At 64.5% G+C, this 17,486-nt stretch overlaps 3 protein-coding genes and 1 long non-coding RNA gene across 6 annotated transcripts in view; 1 reads left to right on the forward strand and 3 right to left on the reverse strand.

The window, feature by feature from the left end:
* Positions 1–664: 664 nt before the first annotated feature.
* On the forward strand, positions 665–3,177 carry LOC138999593 (uncharacterized). 2 transcript variants are annotated; one of them, XR_011469410.1, is made up of 3 exons: positions 665–808; positions 1,462–1,597; positions 2,804–3,177. It is a non-coding gene; the product is annotated as an uncharacterized lncRNA (long non-coding RNA). The 2 variants fall into 2 exon arrangements; XR_011469409.1 differs by lacking the exon at positions 665–808 and adding an exon at positions 1,184–1,244.
* Positions 3,178–3,648: 471 nt separating this feature from the next.
* JOSD2 (Josephin domain containing 2) lies at positions 3,649–6,655 on the reverse strand. The gene is given in 7 exon segments (XM_070402127.1): positions 3,649–3,917; positions 4,000–4,124; positions 4,126–4,161; positions 4,163–4,207; positions 4,851–4,883; positions 4,885–4,966; positions 6,496–6,655. Coding segments are annotated over 7 exon segments (567 nt in total). The 5' UTR covers positions 6,642–6,655; the 3' UTR covers positions 3,649–3,817.
* Positions 6,656–7,661: 1,006 nt separating this feature from the next.
* Positions 7,662–10,384, reverse strand: ASPDH (aspartate dehydrogenase domain containing). Its single transcript, XM_070401946.1, has 7 exons — positions 10,268–10,384; positions 9,938–10,082; positions 9,591–9,675; positions 9,350–9,499; positions 9,047–9,267; positions 8,824–8,978; positions 7,662–7,820 (listed from the first exon to the last, which is right to left on the reverse strand). The coding sequence occupies exons 1-7, from the start codon at positions 10,320–10,322 to the stop codon at positions 7,777–7,779; spliced, it is 855 nt and encodes a 284-aa protein (XP_070258047.1). The 5' UTR covers positions 10,323–10,384; the 3' UTR covers positions 7,662–7,776.
* Positions 10,385–13,743: 3,359 nt separating this feature from the next.
* LRRC4B (leucine rich repeat containing 4B) overlaps positions 13,744–17,486 on the reverse strand; it is a 39,705-nt gene continuing 35,962 nt past the window's right edge. For both annotated transcript variants that reach the window (XM_070402169.1, XM_070402168.1), the window contains exon 3: positions 13,744–15,675. In XM_070402169.1, coding sequence (XP_070258270.1) covers positions 13,828–15,675 — 1,848 coding nt within the window. In that variant the 3' untranslated portion in view covers positions 13,744–13,827. The remainder of the gene's footprint in view (positions 15,676–17,486) is intronic.

Below are 17,486 nucleotides of genomic sequence, written 5' to 3' on the forward strand. Positions count from 1 at the left end.
CAGAACAGCTTTATTCATAGAAACCGCAGCAGAGGTCCCGACAGGCCTCCATCAGAGAGAGAGCTGGAGAGAGAGAGAGAGAGGAGAGAGGAGAGAGAGAGAGAGAGTCAGGGAGAGGCTGAGAGACACGGAAAGAGAAAGGGGGAGAGACAGACACACAGACGGGAGAAGGGAGACAGTTGCCCCAGGAAGTCAGAGGGAGCGGGAGATGGGAGAGAGGAGGAGAGAGGAACAGAAATGAAGACAGGTAGAGGCAGAGACGGGCTGGGGAGAGAGGTGATGGGGGAAGGGAGGAAGGACAGGGGCAGAGAGGCTTATAAAGGAGAGCAGGGGGGACAGAGATGGGAAGGGACACAAAGACAGGCGGGGGGGGGGGGGGTGGGAGAGACAGAGAGAGAGATATGCAGAGACAGAGAGAGGTAGAGACAGAAACAGAATGAGAGAGAGAGAGAGAGAGAGCGAGCTGGAGAGGCTGGAGCTGCTGCGGGGAAGTCGAGGAAGGACGCCCCCTCTCACCTGGCGCTGTCGGCGGTGGAGCCCAGGGCCGGGCCGGGTGATTTAAGGGGCGCCCCGGGGGCGGGGCTGCGCCCTCCCCGCCTTATCTGGGCAGCCGGCCGGGCTGCGGGAGCTAAATCGGGCCTCAGCTGTCAGCGCCAAGGGGCGCGGGGTGCAGGGCAGGGACAGCTGTCACCCGCCCCACCTGCCGGGCTGGCCTCCTCCCCTGCGGTCTGTGTGGCGCCCCGATGGGCAGCTGGGCACCCCGGGGCCCCCACCAGCTCTGGGCAGCCTGGCTGGGCTCCCTGGGCAGGTACAGCCGGGTCAGGGGTGAAGTGGGGCCCGGCAGGTGGGAGGGGTCCCAGCACCACGGAGGGAACGGTAACCGCCCATCAGTGCACAGGCCTGTGCCCAGCTGGGGGTCAGTGGATGAGGGGGGCTGGGGCCTGCTGGACCCCTTCCCTCCCCTCCCTAGGCCCCCTCCCCTCCCGCCTGCCTGGCTCCTCATCGGACCATATTAGGCCACAGCTGCGATGGCACCTGGAGGCCACTCAGGCCGGGAATAGAAACACTTGGGAGTGTCCGCTGCGATGGCACCTGGAGGCCACTCAGGCCGGAATAGAAACACTTGGGGAGTGTCCGCCAGCCCGTCTGGGGCCCGGGGGCCTGGGGCAGGCACAGCGGGAGGAGGGGGCCCAGAGGGCCAGGGGGGGCCCAGAGACAGAGACAGGGAGAGACATCCAGAAAGAGTGGGCAAGAGAGGGACACAGAGGGGGACACAGGGGGGACACAGGGGGAGCCGGGGGAGGGGGGGGGGAGGCCGGGCGGAGGGAGGGAGCCCCCGCAGGGAGCTGCCGCCCAGGGTGGGCTGTGAGGCCCCAGGTGGGGTGTCTGGGACTCCAGCGTGTTTCCCTCCTGTGCTGTTTGACTTCTGACTTTTAAAAAATATATTTTTATTGATTTCAGAGAGTGAGGGAGAGAGAGATGGAAACACCAGTGATCGCTGACTGGCTGCCGGCTGCACGCCCCACACCTGGGGACGGAGCCAGAAACCCAGGCACATGCCCAACCAGGGACGGAACCCTGACCTCCTGGCTCACAGGTTGGCGCTCAACCACTGCGCCACCCTTTGACCTCTGGGAGTCTTGGAAACCAGAACCCTTCAGGCCCCAGCCCCCACCTCCCGGCCAGCATTTCAGGGTGACAGCTGCTCTCTGCCTGCTTGGGGGGCAGCTCCTTGGATGGCTTACTTTTGGGGTGACGCCCACCCCTGCCTCTCCCAGCCGTGACCTCCCTGTGCCTCTGGTCCCCAAGCCTGCCTCGCCCTGTGGGGTCCCTGCTGCAGCCCAGGCCCCTCTCTGCCTGCCCCCACCCCCTTGCCCGGCTCACACACCCGCTGCCTCCTGGGTCAGGCCCTTGACCCCTGGAGCCATCTCCCTAGTCCCTCCACCCCATCACCCAGCCCTCTGAGTACACCGTGTCCCCAAACCACTGCCCTTCCCCCTCCTCCCCTGCCTCAGGGTCACACCCTGGGCACCTTCTTCCCTCCCTCCTTCCCCCCTCCCTCCTCCCCTCCCTCCAGAGCCTGCCAGGCCCAGACTGTCCTCTGTCCCCTTCTCTCTGTCCCAGGGTCCGGCTCAGGCCTCGTCCTCTCCCATCTGGGCCCGGAGCCTCCTCCAGGGCCTCGGGCCTTCCGTCTGCCCAGAGGGTCTCTCTGCACCAGGACTGACCTGCCCCTCTGCTCACAGCCTCCCCCCCACCCCCCCACTCCAGCTGCTCTTCTCCCTGCCCTCCTGGCCAGCACCCACCTCATCACTCCTCACCTCCTCAGATAACCACCGGGCGCCTTCCAGGTCTGGGTTGTTCCCAATTCTGGAAGGCTCCCCCCCCCTCCCCTCCCCCGGCCCCCTGGCCCCCCCTCAGCCTTCCGGCCGCCTCCCAGGTCCCCTCACCGTCCTGTGGCCCCAAAGTGTCCCATGGGACCCCTGTTAAAGGCCCCGCCCCCCATGGGACAGGGGAGGTCTTCCTGCCCCTTTGCTTTCTCCTCCCCGACTGAGACCTGGGGTGGGCAAGTGCCTGGCTCGCAGGCCCCGGAAGCTGCAGGGAGGGCCGGGGCCCTGGGGGGTGGGGGGACGCGGAACAGCGGCCTGTCTGGTGAGGAGGAGACGCCTATATACGGGTTTTGCTGTTTAAAACTGCCGCCTCCTGGGCGCGGCTTCCCCATTTGTCAGCTCCTCACCCTCCCCTCCTGCCCTGTCTCCCTCCCTCCTGCCCTGTCTCCCTCCTCACGGGCACATGCCTGCCCCAGGGCCTTTGCACTGGCTCCTCTCCCTGCAGGAATTGCTGGTCCTCCAGACCTGCGGGCGGCTCCCTCCTTCCAGTAGCGCTCATGGCTCCTCGGTGAGGCCACGCCCTCGCGGATACCGAGGACTCTGCATCCCTTGGCCAAGGCTGCTCTACCCAACCAACCTCGCTTACAGCCAGCAGCCTTCAACCCTGAGGCCCTCACAGTCCACAGGAGTCGGTGGGGCCAGTGGGGGGGCGGGGGGCAGTCCCGGTGCCTCGGGGCCTGGGAGGGCTGTCCTTGCCTGTGGGGCCCTCACTCCCTGGTCTCATGGCCCCTCGTCTATAAACTGCATGTGAGTGTACGCGCCTGGCCTGTGTTTCATCTCTGGGCCCCCTCGTCTTTCTCCGCCTCCTCTCCTGCCTCTCTCTCCGCTTCCCAGGATCCTCGTGCTTCTCAGAGACCGTGGGAGCCTCTCCGCCTCAAGGTCGGCTTCAAGGTCAGCGCCGAGCCACTGGATTCCTGCTGCAAGCCTCCACTGCCCCGCCTGTGGCCGCACCTGTTCCCAGTTCCTGGGGATTTTGGGCGGGGCCTTCTGGGGCCATTACCGCCACCGAAGGAATAGAATCGAGAGTCAGGAATGGAGCCTTGCTTTCTCCCGGGCGCCTTCCCACAGGACTCTCTGGGGGCACCCAGGTGTCGGCCTCTGCCACCTGGGAACCTGGGCCCACAGGGCGGGAGGAGCAGGCCGGGGGCTGGGGCTCACAGGTCAGCTGGGAGCCTTGTCTCCCCCCCCCCCGCCCCCCCCGCCCCCCCGCAGGGCAGGGCCGCGGGGACCAGCCTCGTCCTGGTAAAGGGAGTAACGTGGAGAAAGGAACAAATCTGATTTATTGAGGCAACAGCAGCAGCAGCAGCAGCAGCAGCAGCAGCAGGAGGGGGGGGAGGGGCGGGGCCTCCGGGGGGCCCATGATGGCAGGTGGGGAGGCTCCCCCGGGACTCAGCAGGGACAGGCAGCGCGGCTGGGGCTCCTCCTGGGGGTCAGTCGGTCAGCAGCCAGCTGTTCTTCTCCTCCACCTCCTTGGTCACCACCACCAGCACCTGGCACAGGCCCGGGGCCAGCACGGCCCCCAGGAAGGCCCTGGGCGGGGAAAAGGGGAGGCTGAGGCCCAGGGGCCTGGCGCGGCCCCTGGGGGTGGGGGGGGCTCCCCATCTCCCCTCACCTGAGGCCGTCCTCATCCCCCAGCGCCTCGGGCGCCCGCAGCTTGGAGTCCAGGTTGTAGTAGACGCCGTCCACCTGGCGCAGGGCCACCCAGTGCCGCCGGCGCAGGGGCAGCGATAGCAGCCCCCAGCGACACGGGCGCCGGCAGGTTCAGGATCAGCCCCCAGCACATGGGGCAGGGCCAGCTGGGACAGGGGCCTGCGTGGGGGGGCGGGGGGGTAGGGGGGCAGGGGGCAGGGCTCCGAGTCACTGTGCACGGTCCAGGCCGGGCCCAGCAGCAGTGGCCGGAGCCACCCAAGGACTCGCCTCAACCAGCCCACCATCTCCTTCCACCTGTTCACCCGCCCGACCACAGGCTCCTCCACCCGCCACCACCCACCCATCCCTCACCCACCCACTTCCCATCCACCCACCACCACCCACCCATCCCTCACCCACCCACTTCCCCATCCACCCAACTCATCTGCTCTACCAGCCACCGCCCACCCATTGCTGTCCACTGCCTGTCAGCTACTTCCTCATCTTCATTCCCTCAGCCCCTCACTCAGCCGTCACCCAGGCACCGCCCACTCCACACATCCAACCGCCCATTCCCCCACCCAGTTAGTCACCCAGTTCCATGAATTTACCCACCCACCCACCCATTGACACACACATCCTTCTGCCACCTCCAACCCATCTACCATGCAAACCTTCCAGCCATCTTCCCCTCCCCCTCCCTCCCTCCCTCCCATCCCCCCTCCCTCCCCCATCCCCCCTCCTGCGCCTCCGCTCGGACTGTCATCACACCGCACGCCCTGTGCCAAGCCCAGCACAGGCCACCGGGCTTCGGGTCCCACCTTCCTTCGGTCCCCACCACACCGCGGCCAGGCCCAGCCCCTGCAAGGGCAGCCATGATCACATTGACGTCATAGTTGCCGGTGCCCAGGAAGCTGCGATGGGGGTTCAGCCGGCAGTCGGGGGCCAACCTGGTTGGGGGGCGGTCAGAGACTGAGCTGGGCCCCGAGAAAGGTGTCCCCCCCTCCCCACAAAGCATGAGAGTCCCGGGGTCTGCGAGTCACCAGCACTGGGAACTCTTTCCCCGCCTTCAACCCCGATGGCTCACCAGCCCCAGGCCCTATCCCTCCTGCCCCGACTCTATCTGCCCCCCTCCCCCCCCAACCCCCCTCCTCAGCCACACCTCCCTGCTTAGGCCTTGTCCTCCCACCTGGACCCTCACCAGCCCCCCAGCCCCCCTCCAGCGCCCCTCCCCCAGGCCCAAGGCCTCTTCCCACACCTGGCACTGCCCCTGCCCCTCCCACACTCCCAGGCCCCCCTGGTGCACCATCACCAGGATGGAGTGCCAGCCCCTCAGCCGAGCCTTCAAGGTCCCACATGGCCAGGCCCCCGGGGCCTCCTGGCCTCAGCCCCCGCCCCCCCCCCTTCCCAGCCACAGCTCTGGAGCCCCTGCCCCCAGCCTCTCCTCCAGCTGTCCCCGCGGGAGGCCCTCCAGCCCTGAACAATAGCACCCTTTGTTCTCTCTCTGGTCCTTGGGCAGGGCAGGGCAGGGCAGGTCGGAGAGGGGCAAATTTGTGTGTCATTTTCTGTGTGTGTTCCCCTGACCCCTGGGGCGGGGCTCCCAATTGGACTCTGGGTCTCCGGCAAGGCCTTGGCGTGAGAGCGCTGACCGCTCCCTGTTCTGAATGACAGATGAGTCCGTTCTCTCACCATCAGCCTCAGGGGCTGCGACTCAGCCTGAAGGTGCGGGGTGCCCTGGGGGCTGCGAGCAAGGACACAGGGTCGCCTCCAGCCGAGGATCATATGGGGCCCCGGGTTTAAATGGGGAGACTGGAGGCCAAGGGGAGGGCCTGGGGGACGATGGGGCCTGAGCTGGGGCCAGGGATGTGTGTGTGTGTGTGTGGGGGGGGGGGTCCAGGGGGTGAGGCTGAGAGATAATAAGGAAGTGTTTGAAATCGTGAACCGTGAGGAGGAACATTCCAGGCTGCCAAGAGGACTTGGTGCCAGCAGAACAGGCCCCGCCAAGGCCCAGAGGCCTCACAGCGGGGCTTCTCCATCCCTGGGGAGGAACGCGGTTTGGGGGGCGCAGTGAGATTTGAAGCTGCAGAGCAGTTGGGGCGCAGAGCACGCAGGGCCTTGGACATCAGGCCGGGGGCCTCGGGACTTCTCCCAGGGGTGCCGGGAGCCAGGGGAGGGGCAGGGGCGGTGTGTGTAGATGGACGGGAGGGGAAAAACCAGCAGCTGGGTGTCCAGAGGGGAAGTGGGGCCCGGGGCCCAGACCAGACAGGGTGAGGAGGGGACCAAGGCCCAGATGAGGGAGCGCGGGGCCTGAGTGGGTGAGGCTCTGCGGATGGACAGGCGCAGGAGGCCACACGTCCATCTCCGAGTCCCAGGGGGCCAGCCCAGGCGGGTGATGTGGCTGCGGGAACCCTGGGCTCGGCCCCTGCCTCGCTAAGACCCCGGCGGGTGGCTCCCGGGCGGGGCGGGCGGGTGAGGTCACCTCTTGCAGATCTCATCGGCAGCCTCCTGGCTAAAGAGCCGCTGCTGCAGGACGTTGTTGAGGGCGTGGATGGCACACAGCTCCAGGCGCTGCCGCTCGTGGTACACAGAGGGTGGTCGTGGCGGCGCTCCTGGGCCCTGGGACATGCCGCCCTCCGCTCCTGCGTGCGGGGCGCAGGAGAAGGCGCTCAGGAGACCGGGACCTGGAGCTGGAGGCCCAAACTGTCAGCAGGCTCCGGAGGCGGCACCATTCACCCCGGAGGCGGGGGCTGGGCGCAGTCTGAGGGAACGCGGGGGCCCTGACCCTGCTCCCCGGTCCCTCTCCTGGCAACAGGGTACCTCCATCCCCCGTCCCTCGGCCAAAGGCCCCCTTTTCTGCTCACCCAGCAACAGAGGAACCCCCCTCCTCTCTGTAGGTAACAGGCTCCCTCTCTGGTTACCTAGCAACAGAGAACCCCCCACCCCACTGATAACCAGTCTCTCCTCTAGTTCCTTAGCAACAGAGGAATCCTCCTCCTGTCTCTAGGTAACAAGGGTCTCTTTTGGTCGCCTAGCAACAGACGACTCCCCCTCCCACCACTAAACAACAGGGTTTTCTCTTCCCGTCACCTGGCAACAGAGCCCCTTCCCCAACTCATACCCCAACCGCGGCGCTTGCCCGTTGCCAAGCAACGCCCCTCACCCCGCCTGCTCTCTGCTCCCCGGAACCAGGGGCTCCCGCATCCCCCTGAGCAGCGACTCTGGGCTCCGAATGCGGGGCAGGAAGCCCGGCGTTGACTGGGTAGGCGGCACAGACTACAGCTCCCGGCGCCCCCCGCGTTCCGGACTACGACTCCCGGCGGCCTCCGCGAGGAAACGTCTGGGCGGCGTGGCCCGGAAGTCCCCTAAGCCTCCGGGATCGCGGGAGGGCAACTTCCGTCACTGTCCGCGGTGAGCCGCCGCAGTGCGCTCTGCAGAGGCCCTCGCCTTCGCTCACCCCCCCATCTCCCTGCTGCTCAGAGGGTTCTGGGAAATGTAGTGGCTAGGTTCTCGCTGCTCAGAGGATTCTGGGAAATGTAGTGGCTAGGTTCTCGCGATGGCTTCCCGGCTCCCAGCCGAGCCCGCCCCCTGAGGTGGCGTGATGCCCAGTGTGCGGGCGCAGCGTGACGTCACAGAAGGGTAGCCAGATTTTGCATCTTTACTGAGACAGGGGGGAGTCCGGGGAAACTGAGGCCAGGGCAGCGGCTGCACAGGGGCGGTGGGGGGAGGTAATGAGGCGAGGATGTCCTGGGGAGGAGACTGCTCAGCAGATGTGGATCCCGGGCCTGGAAGGGAGCTGGCTGCAGCCTGCGGGGAGGCACAGGGAATGACAGGCTGAGACCGAGGAGGGAGAGACACGCCCGGAGGAAGGAACAGAAGGGCCAGGGGCCAGCCCGAGGGCGGGGCGGGGGGGGGGGGGGGCAGAGACCCCTGGAGAGCGGCCAGAGATGGAGAGAGCAGTGCAAGGATCCAAAGCCATGGCTAGAGCAGTGGTTCTCAACCTTGGCTGCACATGAGAGTCACCTGGGAATCTTTTTAAAATCCTGATTTCTGGGCCTCATCCTCCGGAAGTTCTGTTTCTTTGTGATGAGGTGGGGCCACAACATTAGTAACAAAGAAATAGAATTTCCGGAGGATGAGGCCCAGAAATCAGGATTTTAAAAAAGATTTCCAGGTGATTCTAATGTGCAGCCAAGGTTGAGAACCACTGGCGTAGAGGCTATAGGCAGTGATGGCGAACCTCTGACACGCGGACTCATTTTTTTGGTTGATTTTTCTTTGTTAAACGGCATTTAAATATATAAAATAAATATCAAAAATATGTCTTGCCCTAGCCAGTTTGGCTCAGTGGATAGAGCGTCGGCCTGTGGACTGAGGGGGTCCCAGGTTCGATTCCGGTAAAGGGCATGTACCTGGGTTGTGGGCACATCCCCAGTAGGGGGTGTGCAGGAGGCAGCTGATGGATGTTTCTCTCTCATCGATGTTTCTAACTCTCTATCCCTCTCTCTTCCTCTCTGTAAAAAATCAATAAAATATATTAAAAAAATATATAAGTCTTTGTTTTACTATGGTTGCAAATATCAAAAATTTCTACATGTGACACGGCACCAGAGTTAAGTTAGGGTTTTTCAAAATGCTGACACGCCGAGCTCAAAAGGTTCGCTGTCACTACTCTAGGGAGACTCCGAAATAAAGATCAGCCAACAGACACAAAAGCAGAACTGCAGAACCAGAGCCCGAAACCCAAGCTCTGCAGAGCCCTGGGCCCAGGGCCTGGGGGGCCCCGGACACTGCAGGGGCCTGGCCATACCCAGGAGGCTGCGCCAGAAGGCGGTGACGGTGGCAGAGCCCGTGACGGCGCCGGGCTCGGCGGGGTTCTCCCGGTGGGTGTGCACAGCGAAGCTTCGTCCTGTGGGGCCCGGGGGCCCGCTCAGCTCCACATCCACCACGTGCATGTCCGTGAGGCTGGGGCAGGCAGGGCGGTCAGTCTGGCTGGCTGGCCCCAGTCCCACCCCCCGCCCAGTGTCGCTCACCTGCGGTCTGCCACCAGCACCCCGATCACACGGTCGAACCCCAGGCTGGGGGCTGCCAGGGCGGCAGCCGCCATGGTGTTGGAGTTGCGGGGGGCAAAGGGGCAGAGCCCGCGCACAGGGCCTTCGTAGAGCACAGTGCGAGGCCCGGTGCTCTGAGCTGTGGCCAGGGGTCCCTCCAGCCGGAAGCCATCGGGATGTGTGGCCATGGTGACACGGAGGCTCTGGAAGTGACAGCCAGGGTCAGGGGGGCCAGGGGTCTCTGCAGAGCCCCTCCGCTTCCTGGGGACCCCAACAGGCCCTCACCTGGAGGCCGCCAGCCGCGTCCAGTCTGCTGATGTCCTCAGTGCCCCACAGGGCCCCCCGGGCCACGAACACAGTGTGGTTCCAGCGTCTGGAGGCCTCCAGGAGCTGCCGCTCTGTGGCCTGGTCAGCCAGGGCTGAGGGGGACCCCACCTGGGGTGGGTGAAGGTGGGTGGGGCAGAGATCAGGAGACCCATCCCACTCTGGGGTGGGGTGGGGCCGAGGAGGAAGGGGCGGGGCTCACCAGGAGGTTGGCGTGGCACAGGATCTGTGCCCCAGATTCCTGGATTATTTTGGGATGGGCCACTTCCACCACAAGGTCGGGGTGCCTAGGAGAGGGGAGAGGTGGGGAGGGCCTTGGAGAGAGACCAGGCCTCCCCTCCCCAGATTTCCTCAGTCTGTCGTGGCCCGTCACTCCTCACCCAGGCCTGGGAGGGGAAACGGGGCGGATGGGCTTGTCCCAACTCATATTTGGGTGACCCAAGGCCCAGAGAGGGTGAGGGACGTGCCTGAGGTCACACAGCAGCTAAGGGAGGCCAGAACAGGAGCTTCGCCCCGGGAGCCCTGCTCGCTCAGGGCAAGGTCACTGACCTCTCTCCAAGGTCAGCGAGGTTCTGCAGCTGCAGGGAGGGGGGCACTTTCCCTGCCAGGCGTCCTGGGTCTCGATTCCAGACAAAAACCAGTTCTAGGCCCAGTTCCGGCCCCTGAGTCAGCAGGTGGGAGACCAGGGACTGTCCTGGGAGGAGGGCAAGAGACTCAGAGAACAGGGGACAGAGACCCAGGGGGAGGGGGACAGAGACCTAGAGAAGGCGATCGAGCCCCACGGGGGGGGGGGGTGAAAGGTGTGTTTGTGGCGGACACAGGGCTTTGGGGGCTTCAGGAAGGGGCCTGGGGAGGAGCCCCGGAGGGTCAGGGACTCACCAAGCCGGCCGTAGCCCACCACCCCCACCCTCCGCGGGACCCTGTCCAGGGCCATGTCCTTGAGTCTGGCGGTCTGGTCTGCGGTCCGAGCTCCGTCAGCTGCCGGCTGCCCGCTCCCCCCACCACACACCAGGCCTGGGCAGCTGCTGATCTTTGGACATTTGACCCTTGAACCTCTCCCAAGCCGTCCCCCTTCCCCGCAGCCCAGAGGTGAGGGTGCCAGCTGGCTGGGCGGAGGCGGGGTGACGGTGCTCGGGGCTGTGGGCATGGTGATTTGGGGCTCCAGGGGCCCTGCGTGGCCCCCATTGTATGGGCCAGTTCTTTCCCTGCACCGTGCCCTCCTCCCTTGCTGCTGATGTGGAAAATTTCCTCTGCAGTCCCCTGCCCCCTTTTCTGGCCCGGCCAGGTTGTCATGGAAACTGCATCCTGCTTGGGGTGGGGGTTGAGGTTTGGGAGCAGGGAGAAGAGATGGTGACAGGGGCTCTGGGCTCTCAGTCTGTGCCCTTGCTCCTGCGTTGCCAATGCCCCCCCCCCCCCCACCCCCGAGGTCACTCCCCCAGGTCTTGGCACAACGTTCTTCCACTTGGGTCTCTGTGTCTGTCTCTGATCCCTCTGCTGCTGTGCTCTGCCTGCCGGCCTCCCTGGACCTCCATCCTTCCAGCCCCCACCCCCATCTCACCTGGGCTGGCTGCCATGCTGTCCCCAGCCAGGCCAGGCCCACCTCTCCCCACTGCAAGGTCTGGAGGCCTGGCCTGGTCATTCCTCGTCTCCCCACAAGGCGGCGGGATGGAGTCGGCTACCCCAGCCCGGGGCCAGGACCTCCCTCAGTTCACCTTGACTTCCGACCACTCATCCTCCTCTTCCCCCGGCCACCAGGCCAGCAGCACCCCTCCCAGTATTGTATTCTCACCCCCACACTGTCCCTCCCGCCTCCCCCCGTCCCATCGGTCAAGGAGAAGCCTGCGAGGCCTGGGGCGGCCCAGGGCCCCCCAAAGGAGCCCCAGCCAGCGCGCCTGGTGGGTGCCTGGCATCGGAAATGGCGGAGTCTGCAGCAGCGCCCGGCTCCCTGCCCCCAGCCGCCACCTGGTACCCGCTGCAGCGTTGCCATGGCAACCAGGGATGGCTCTGAAAGAGGACGAGGGAGAAAAGGAGCATGAAAGAGGGAGGCAGGGAGAGTCCCGAGCCGAGATCCCAGCCGTGGCGGCTGCGGCCTCTGCCCGTGAGGGAAGAGGTTGCTGTAAGAGCTTCAGGTGGAGGAGATGAACTGCTGTGGGCCCCCACCTCTGTCCTCAACTCCGAGGGGCCGGGGTGTCCTCCACAGCACCCAGCCCTGCTCTGTACGGGGCCAGGCTGGGCCGAGGTGAGGGGGGAGAGGGGCCTGAGACCCGGCCTGCTCCGGACCCAGCCCTGCGTGTGCGTGGCGGAGCCTCATCCCGAGTGGACCTTCGGCCTCTGTCGGCCTCTGTCTGTCTAGACAGCACGGATGGCGCCCAGTCCTCTATTCCAGTGGTTCTCAACCTTCCTGATGCCGCGACCCTTTAATACCGTTCCTCATGTTGTGGTGACCCCCAATCTCATTGTCACAAATTGAACATAATGAAAGCCTAGTGATTCATCACAAAAACAAGATGTAATTATATGTGTGTTTTCCGATGGTCTCAGGCGACCCCTGCGAAAGGGTCGTTCGACCCCCAAAGGGGTCGCGACCCACAGGTTGAGAACCGCTGCTCTAGAGGCTCAAACGCCAGCATCTTGGCCTCCCTGCTCACCCCTGGGTTTGTCCCCACGCCCTGGCTGCTAGGCCTGGGGGACAGTGTATCCTCCCCCTCCCCCACTCCCCAGGCCCAGACCCCATCCCTCCGGCCTCTGCATTTACAAGACAATGTGTGGCTCCCTCTGGTCCAGCCGGCCCCAGGGAGCACCCCTTGCCCCCGGTCACCCCCCTTCACCGACACCCACTTTGCTTTCTGGGGCAGCGTGTGAACAGGTGTGTGGTGGAGACGGGCGCTCCGGCTCGGCTCAGTAACGGCTTGAATTGCCCCCCCCCCCCCCCCCCGCCCTCCGCCTGGTGAGACACGTTGGGGTGCTGACCAGGACCTGTGCGTGTCACCTGACGTGGACACAGTCCTTGCAGACCGGCCAGTGAGGTGGGGCAGGAGGAGGAAGGGCCCTCATCCAACATGACCCGCATCCTAATAAAAGGGGGAACTGGGCCCTGAGCGGTTTGGCTCAGAGGGTAGAGCGTCGGCCTGCGGACTGAACGGCCCCAGGTTCGATTCCGGTCAAGGGCATGTACCTTGGTTGCGGGCACATCCCCAGTAGGGAGTGTGCAGGAGGCAGCTGATCGATGTTTCTCTCTCATTGATGTTTCTAACTCTCTATCCCTCTCCCTTCCTCTCTGTAAAAAAATCAATATATTTTTTTTTTTTAAAAAAAGAGGGGGGACTGGGACACAGAGGCAGGCACGCTCATAGGGAAGACGATGGACGTGGAGACGCAGGGGAGGTTGGGGTAAAACTGCCGCCAGCCTAGCAACCTCTGGGGTCACCAGCCCCCCCCCCCCCCCCAAGACTCCTGGATCCCGACCTGTGACACCACACTCCGGCCGTTCTGGGCCACCCAGTTTTTATGACTTTGCTATGGCCGCCCCAGGAAACTAATACGGGCCCCTCCATTTCTGCTGAGAGGTGGGGCCGAGAGAGCACCCCAGGACCTGCCTCAGAGGGGCTGCTGGTGCCAGGTGATGGGGCCCCACCTGGGGCCTCCGAGGTCAAGGCTGAACAGGGTGAGGGGTCCCCATCCCCCGCAGACCCCGCGGCATCCTCTCCTTTAGCTCCCCGTCCACATTCACTTCGTTTTTCTCTCTTTTCCATGCTTTCATGACCCAAAAATATTTTTTTACTTTTTCCGTGTTTTTTTTTTAAAGTAATTACAGAGCAGGTAGTCGTTGCCGCAAACCTCCCTTCAGTATCAAAAGAGTCTGTGTGTGTGTGTGTGGGTGGGGGGTGAGCCCTGGGGCGCCCCCCTCCCCAGCTAAGGGCCCTGGGGACCGAGTGGGCGAGGGAGGGGGCGGGGCCAGGGTGTCTGGAGGCGCCCACGACCACGTGTCTGTCTCTTCCGTTTCAAGGGTGGATGGATGGGTGGGTGGGAGGCGGGGGCAGGCGTCAAACTGCAAAAAATGAATCTTAAAAGGAGGGTCGTTGGGGGGGGGTGAGGGCAAAGACGCCCCTCAAAAACAGCTCCTCTCTCCCCTGGAGGTGGAGGGCGGGAGCCGGGAGGAGAAGCGGGGGGCGGGGTGGGTAGGAATCCCGCATCCCCTCCAGTCACCGGGGATGGGAGCGAGCCCGGAACCACGGGCTCCGCGCCCGGGGCGCACGCACCCTGTCCTCGCCGGGCCAGCCGCCCTGGGGTCCAGGCAGGCTCCGCGCCCGTCTCCCCGGCGCCCCCTCCCGTCCGTCCCCCGCGGGTCCGAGGGGCTGCGGCTGCGGGGAGGGTCCCGAGCCGGCCCCGCCCGCCCAGGGGCGGAGCCAGATCCGCGCCCCCGGCGCAGGGTCCTCGCGTCAGATCTGCGTCTCCTGCACGTTCTCCTTGGAGCCGCTCTTGAAGAGCAGAGGTTCGTGGATGGAGTTGAGGCCGGGCGGGCCCTTGCAGCCGCCGCCGGGGTTGGCGCCGTAGTGCGCCTTGAAGGCGGCCGCCGCGTAGTGGTGGTGGTTGAGGTGGTCGCGCTCCAGGGCGGGCAGGGCCAGGTGGCTGTCCCCGCCCGCGCCCGCCCCGCCCGCCACGGCGGCCGCCGAGGCCACGGACACGGCCGAGGCGGCGGGCAGCTCGTCTTCCACGTTGATGATCTCCACGGTGCGCGTGGGCCCGTGGTGCTTGTGCAGCTGGTGCTGCTTGCGCAGCTTGTAGAAGGCCACGAGCATCACGGCGGCCATGAACGTGATGGCCACGAAGCAGCCGATGATGATCTTGGTGGTCTTCATCACGTCGTCCAGGTCCTTGAGCGCGTTCTCCGTCACGTCCGTGATGGGCACCGTGAACGCCTTCTCCGTGGGCCGCGAGGAGCGCGGGGCGGGCGCCGTGGTGGACGACGACGAGGCCGCGCCGGCCGCGTCCCCCGCGCGGCCCCCCGCGCCCCAGACGCCGTCCGTCGTGGGCCCCGGCGGCTCCTTCTCCGTCCCCCGCGTCTGCAGGACCTCCTCGCCGGGCTGCGTCTCCAGCGTCTCCACGGTCACCGTGGTGAAGTAGGTGTAGCCGCCGCCGCTGCCCCCGGGGCCGCCCCCGCCGCCCCCGGGCCCGCCCCCGCCGCCGCCGCCAGCGCCACCGGCCGCCACGGGGTCCACGGCCGAGACGTTGAGCGTGGCCGAGGCGGTGGTGTTGCCCGCCGAGTTCGTCACCATGCACGTGTACTGGCCCGTGTCCTGCACCGTGACGTTGGTGAAGTTGAGGGTGCCGTCGTGCAGCACGGAGATGCGCACGCGGTAGGAGCCGTGCGTCATGAGGGTGCCGTTGGGCGTCAGCCAGTTGACCGAGGTCATGGAGGTGCCCGTGCGGCACTTGAGCTCGGCGGCCATGCCCTCGGTCACGTTGAGGTCCGTGGGCGGCTCCACGATGACGGGCGCGTAGCAGGTGAAGTGCGACTGGTCCAGCTCGCCGATGTAGCGCCCCTTGAGGCCGGCGGGCGCGTGGCAGCGCGCGCAGCAGGTGGTGTTGCTGGGCACGGTCTCCTTGAGCCACCAGCTGAGCCAGAGCACGTCGCAGTTGCAGTGCCAGGGGTTGTGGTTGAGGTGCACGCGCTCGAGGCGGTGCAGGGGCGTGAAGAGGTCGTGGGGCAGCGACATCAGGTTGTTGTGGGACAGGTTGAGCTCCTCCAGCGACTTGAGGTCGTCGAAGGCGTTGCGCTCGATGGTGGCCACCTGGGCGTGCATGAGCCACAGCTTGCGCAGGCTGGTGAGGCCCTGGAAGGAGCCCGGGCGGATCAGGTCCAGCCGGTTGCCCGACAGCTCCAGCTCCTCCAGCCGCACCAGGGCCGTCAGGTTGGGGATGTCCTTGAGGTTGCACATGCCCAGGTTGAGGTAGCGCAGGTTGACCAGGCCCTCGAAGGCCGCCTCCGAGATGTACTCCAGCCGCTTGAGCTCGCCCAGGTCGAGGCGCCGCAGCGAGGGCACGCGGTTGAAGGCGTAGGACGGGATGCTCTCGATGGGGTTGTTGCGCAGCCACAGCTCCCGCAGCTTGGACAGGTACTCGAAGGCCTGCGTGGGCACCGTGGTCAGCCGGTTGTCGAACAGCTCCAGCGTGTTCAGGCTGGGCAGCCCGTTGAAGGCGCCCACCTCGATCTTGCGCACCAGGTTCTTGCTCAGCTGCAGGATCTCCAGGTGGCGGAGGTGCTTGAAGGTGTCGGTGCGGATCACCTGGGGGAGGGGAGGCGGGGAGACACCATCAGTAACTCAGGCAACAACGGACAAGAAGCACCAAGTCGCCAAGTGCCGGCGGCCGTGGGCAGAGGGGCCCAGCTCGCCCGTCTCTGCTGGTGGGAGAGCATGACCATGATGCCATTTGGGAAAAACGGTTTGATTTTTTAAAAAATATATTTTATTGACTTTTTACAGAGAGGAAGGGAGAGGGATAGAGAGTTAGAAACATCGATGAGAGAGAAACATCGATCAGCTGCCTCCTGCACACTCCCCACTGGGGATGTGCCTGCAACCAAGGTACATGCCCTTGACTGGAATCGAACCTGGGATCCTTCAGTCCGCAGGCCGACGCTCTATCCACTGAGCCAAACCAGTTAGGGCGGTTTGATTTAAAAATATATATATTTTATTGATTTTAGAGAGGAAGGGAGAGGGAGAGAGAAACATCAACGATGAGAGAGGATCATTGATTGGCTGCCTCCTGCACGCCCCCTACAGGGGATGGAGCTCACAATCCGGACATATGCCCTTGACCAGAATTGAACCCGGGACCCTTCAGGCTGCAGGCTGACGCTCTATCCACTGAGCCAAACCAGCTAGGGCGGAACGGTTTGATTTTTGAAAATAGATTTTTATTGCTGTTTAAGGTGTGTGTGTGTGGCGGGAGGAGAGAGAAACATTGATTTGTTGTTCCACTTATTGGTGCATGCGTTGGTGGCTTCTTGTACGTGCCCTGATTGGGGATCGAACCCACCACCTTGGCAGGGCTGATTATTTCTTGCAAAGGTAGACATTGAGCTGCCACGGGACCCAGCCTTTCCACTCCTGAGGCTTTTCCCGCGAGAAGTGGGAGCAGAGGCCCATCCGACTGCTGGGGGTGGGCGCCCACAGCGTCTGTGGTCATTATAGCCCAACCCGGAAGCCACCAGAGGCCCCTCGCGGTGAAGGGACAGTCGCTGGGTCTGAACGGGGCGCGGCTCAGTCATGGAAAGGAACCGCGGATGAATCTCACGCGGGGGGGAGGGGGGGGTTGAGTGGGAGGAGCCAGACGCCTGCGGGTTGGGGTCCCATTCATTCTGCTCCCTGGCCGGGCGCGCGCTAGGCGGGGTGTCTCTGAGTACGCGCGTTGGGGAGACAGGCTGGGAAGGGGCGCCAGGGAGCTTCCTGGGGTGATAGAAACGTTCCAAATTGAGGGTGCGGGGGCGGGGGCTCCACGGGTGTATGTAGCTGTCAAAACTCCCCAAACTGTACACATACAAGGGGCATTTTATTATATGTAAGTTACGCCCCAATAAAAAAAGATTCATCGGCTAAACACGTGTTGAACAGGTCTTCGGTGCCAGACCCTCTTGTAAATAAATGCCTGGTGGGCAACCACCGATTTCATCCTCCAAACCGCCCCGTGTGACGTATTCAACACCTGCAACGCGAACCCACACGCTCAGAAAACCACAAGATGTTTCCACAGGAACTTTGGCACCAAATCCATGTGGTGGCAAAGCCTGACCAGAGCGCCTACAGGCTATTTAAGCCTTTTATCGACCCCACCCCTGTGACCAGTCAAACCTTTCACTCCATAAAGAATCCCACATGACGAGGGATGTATAAGGCCTGCTGGCCGTGCTATAGGAAACACACTGGGCCCCCTGAATTATCCCCGTGCAAGTGGGAGGACATGGAGGCACAGAGAGGTGCAGTGCCTTGCCCAAGGCCACACAGGAGGGGCGGACCGAGGCTGTCCGGCTCCAGAGTCCTGGCTCTTACCCCCCTGAACGTGGCCCCCCGCCTCTCAGGGTTGAGGCTGGGGA

The sequence above is a fragment of the Myotis yumanensis genome, unplaced genomic scaffold (genome assembly GCF_028538775.1).
Source record: "Myotis yumanensis isolate MYYU_CA2020_CCGP unplaced genomic scaffold, mMyoYum1.0.hap1 SCAF_23, whole genome shotgun sequence".
NCBI lineage: Eukaryota > Metazoa > Chordata > Mammalia > Chiroptera > Vespertilionidae > Myotis > Myotis yumanensis.

What these genes read in the sequence shown, in the direction of transcription:
- ASPDH (XM_070401946.1), bottom strand. Translation starts at nt 10,322, where the DNA reads ATGGCCCTGGACAGGGTCCCGCGGAGGGTGGGGGTGGTGGGCTACGGC. An exon ending in CTCGCTGACCTTGGAGAGAG is followed by an intron (nt 9,676 to 9,937) that starts GTCAGTGACCTT and finishes CCCCTCTCCTAG; the next exon opens with GCACCCCGACCTTGTGGTGG. An exon ending in TGTGCCACGCCAACCTCCTG is followed by an intron (nt 9,500 to 9,590) that starts GTGAGCCCCGCC and finishes CACCCACCCCAG; the next exon opens with GTGGGGTCCCCCTCAGCCCT.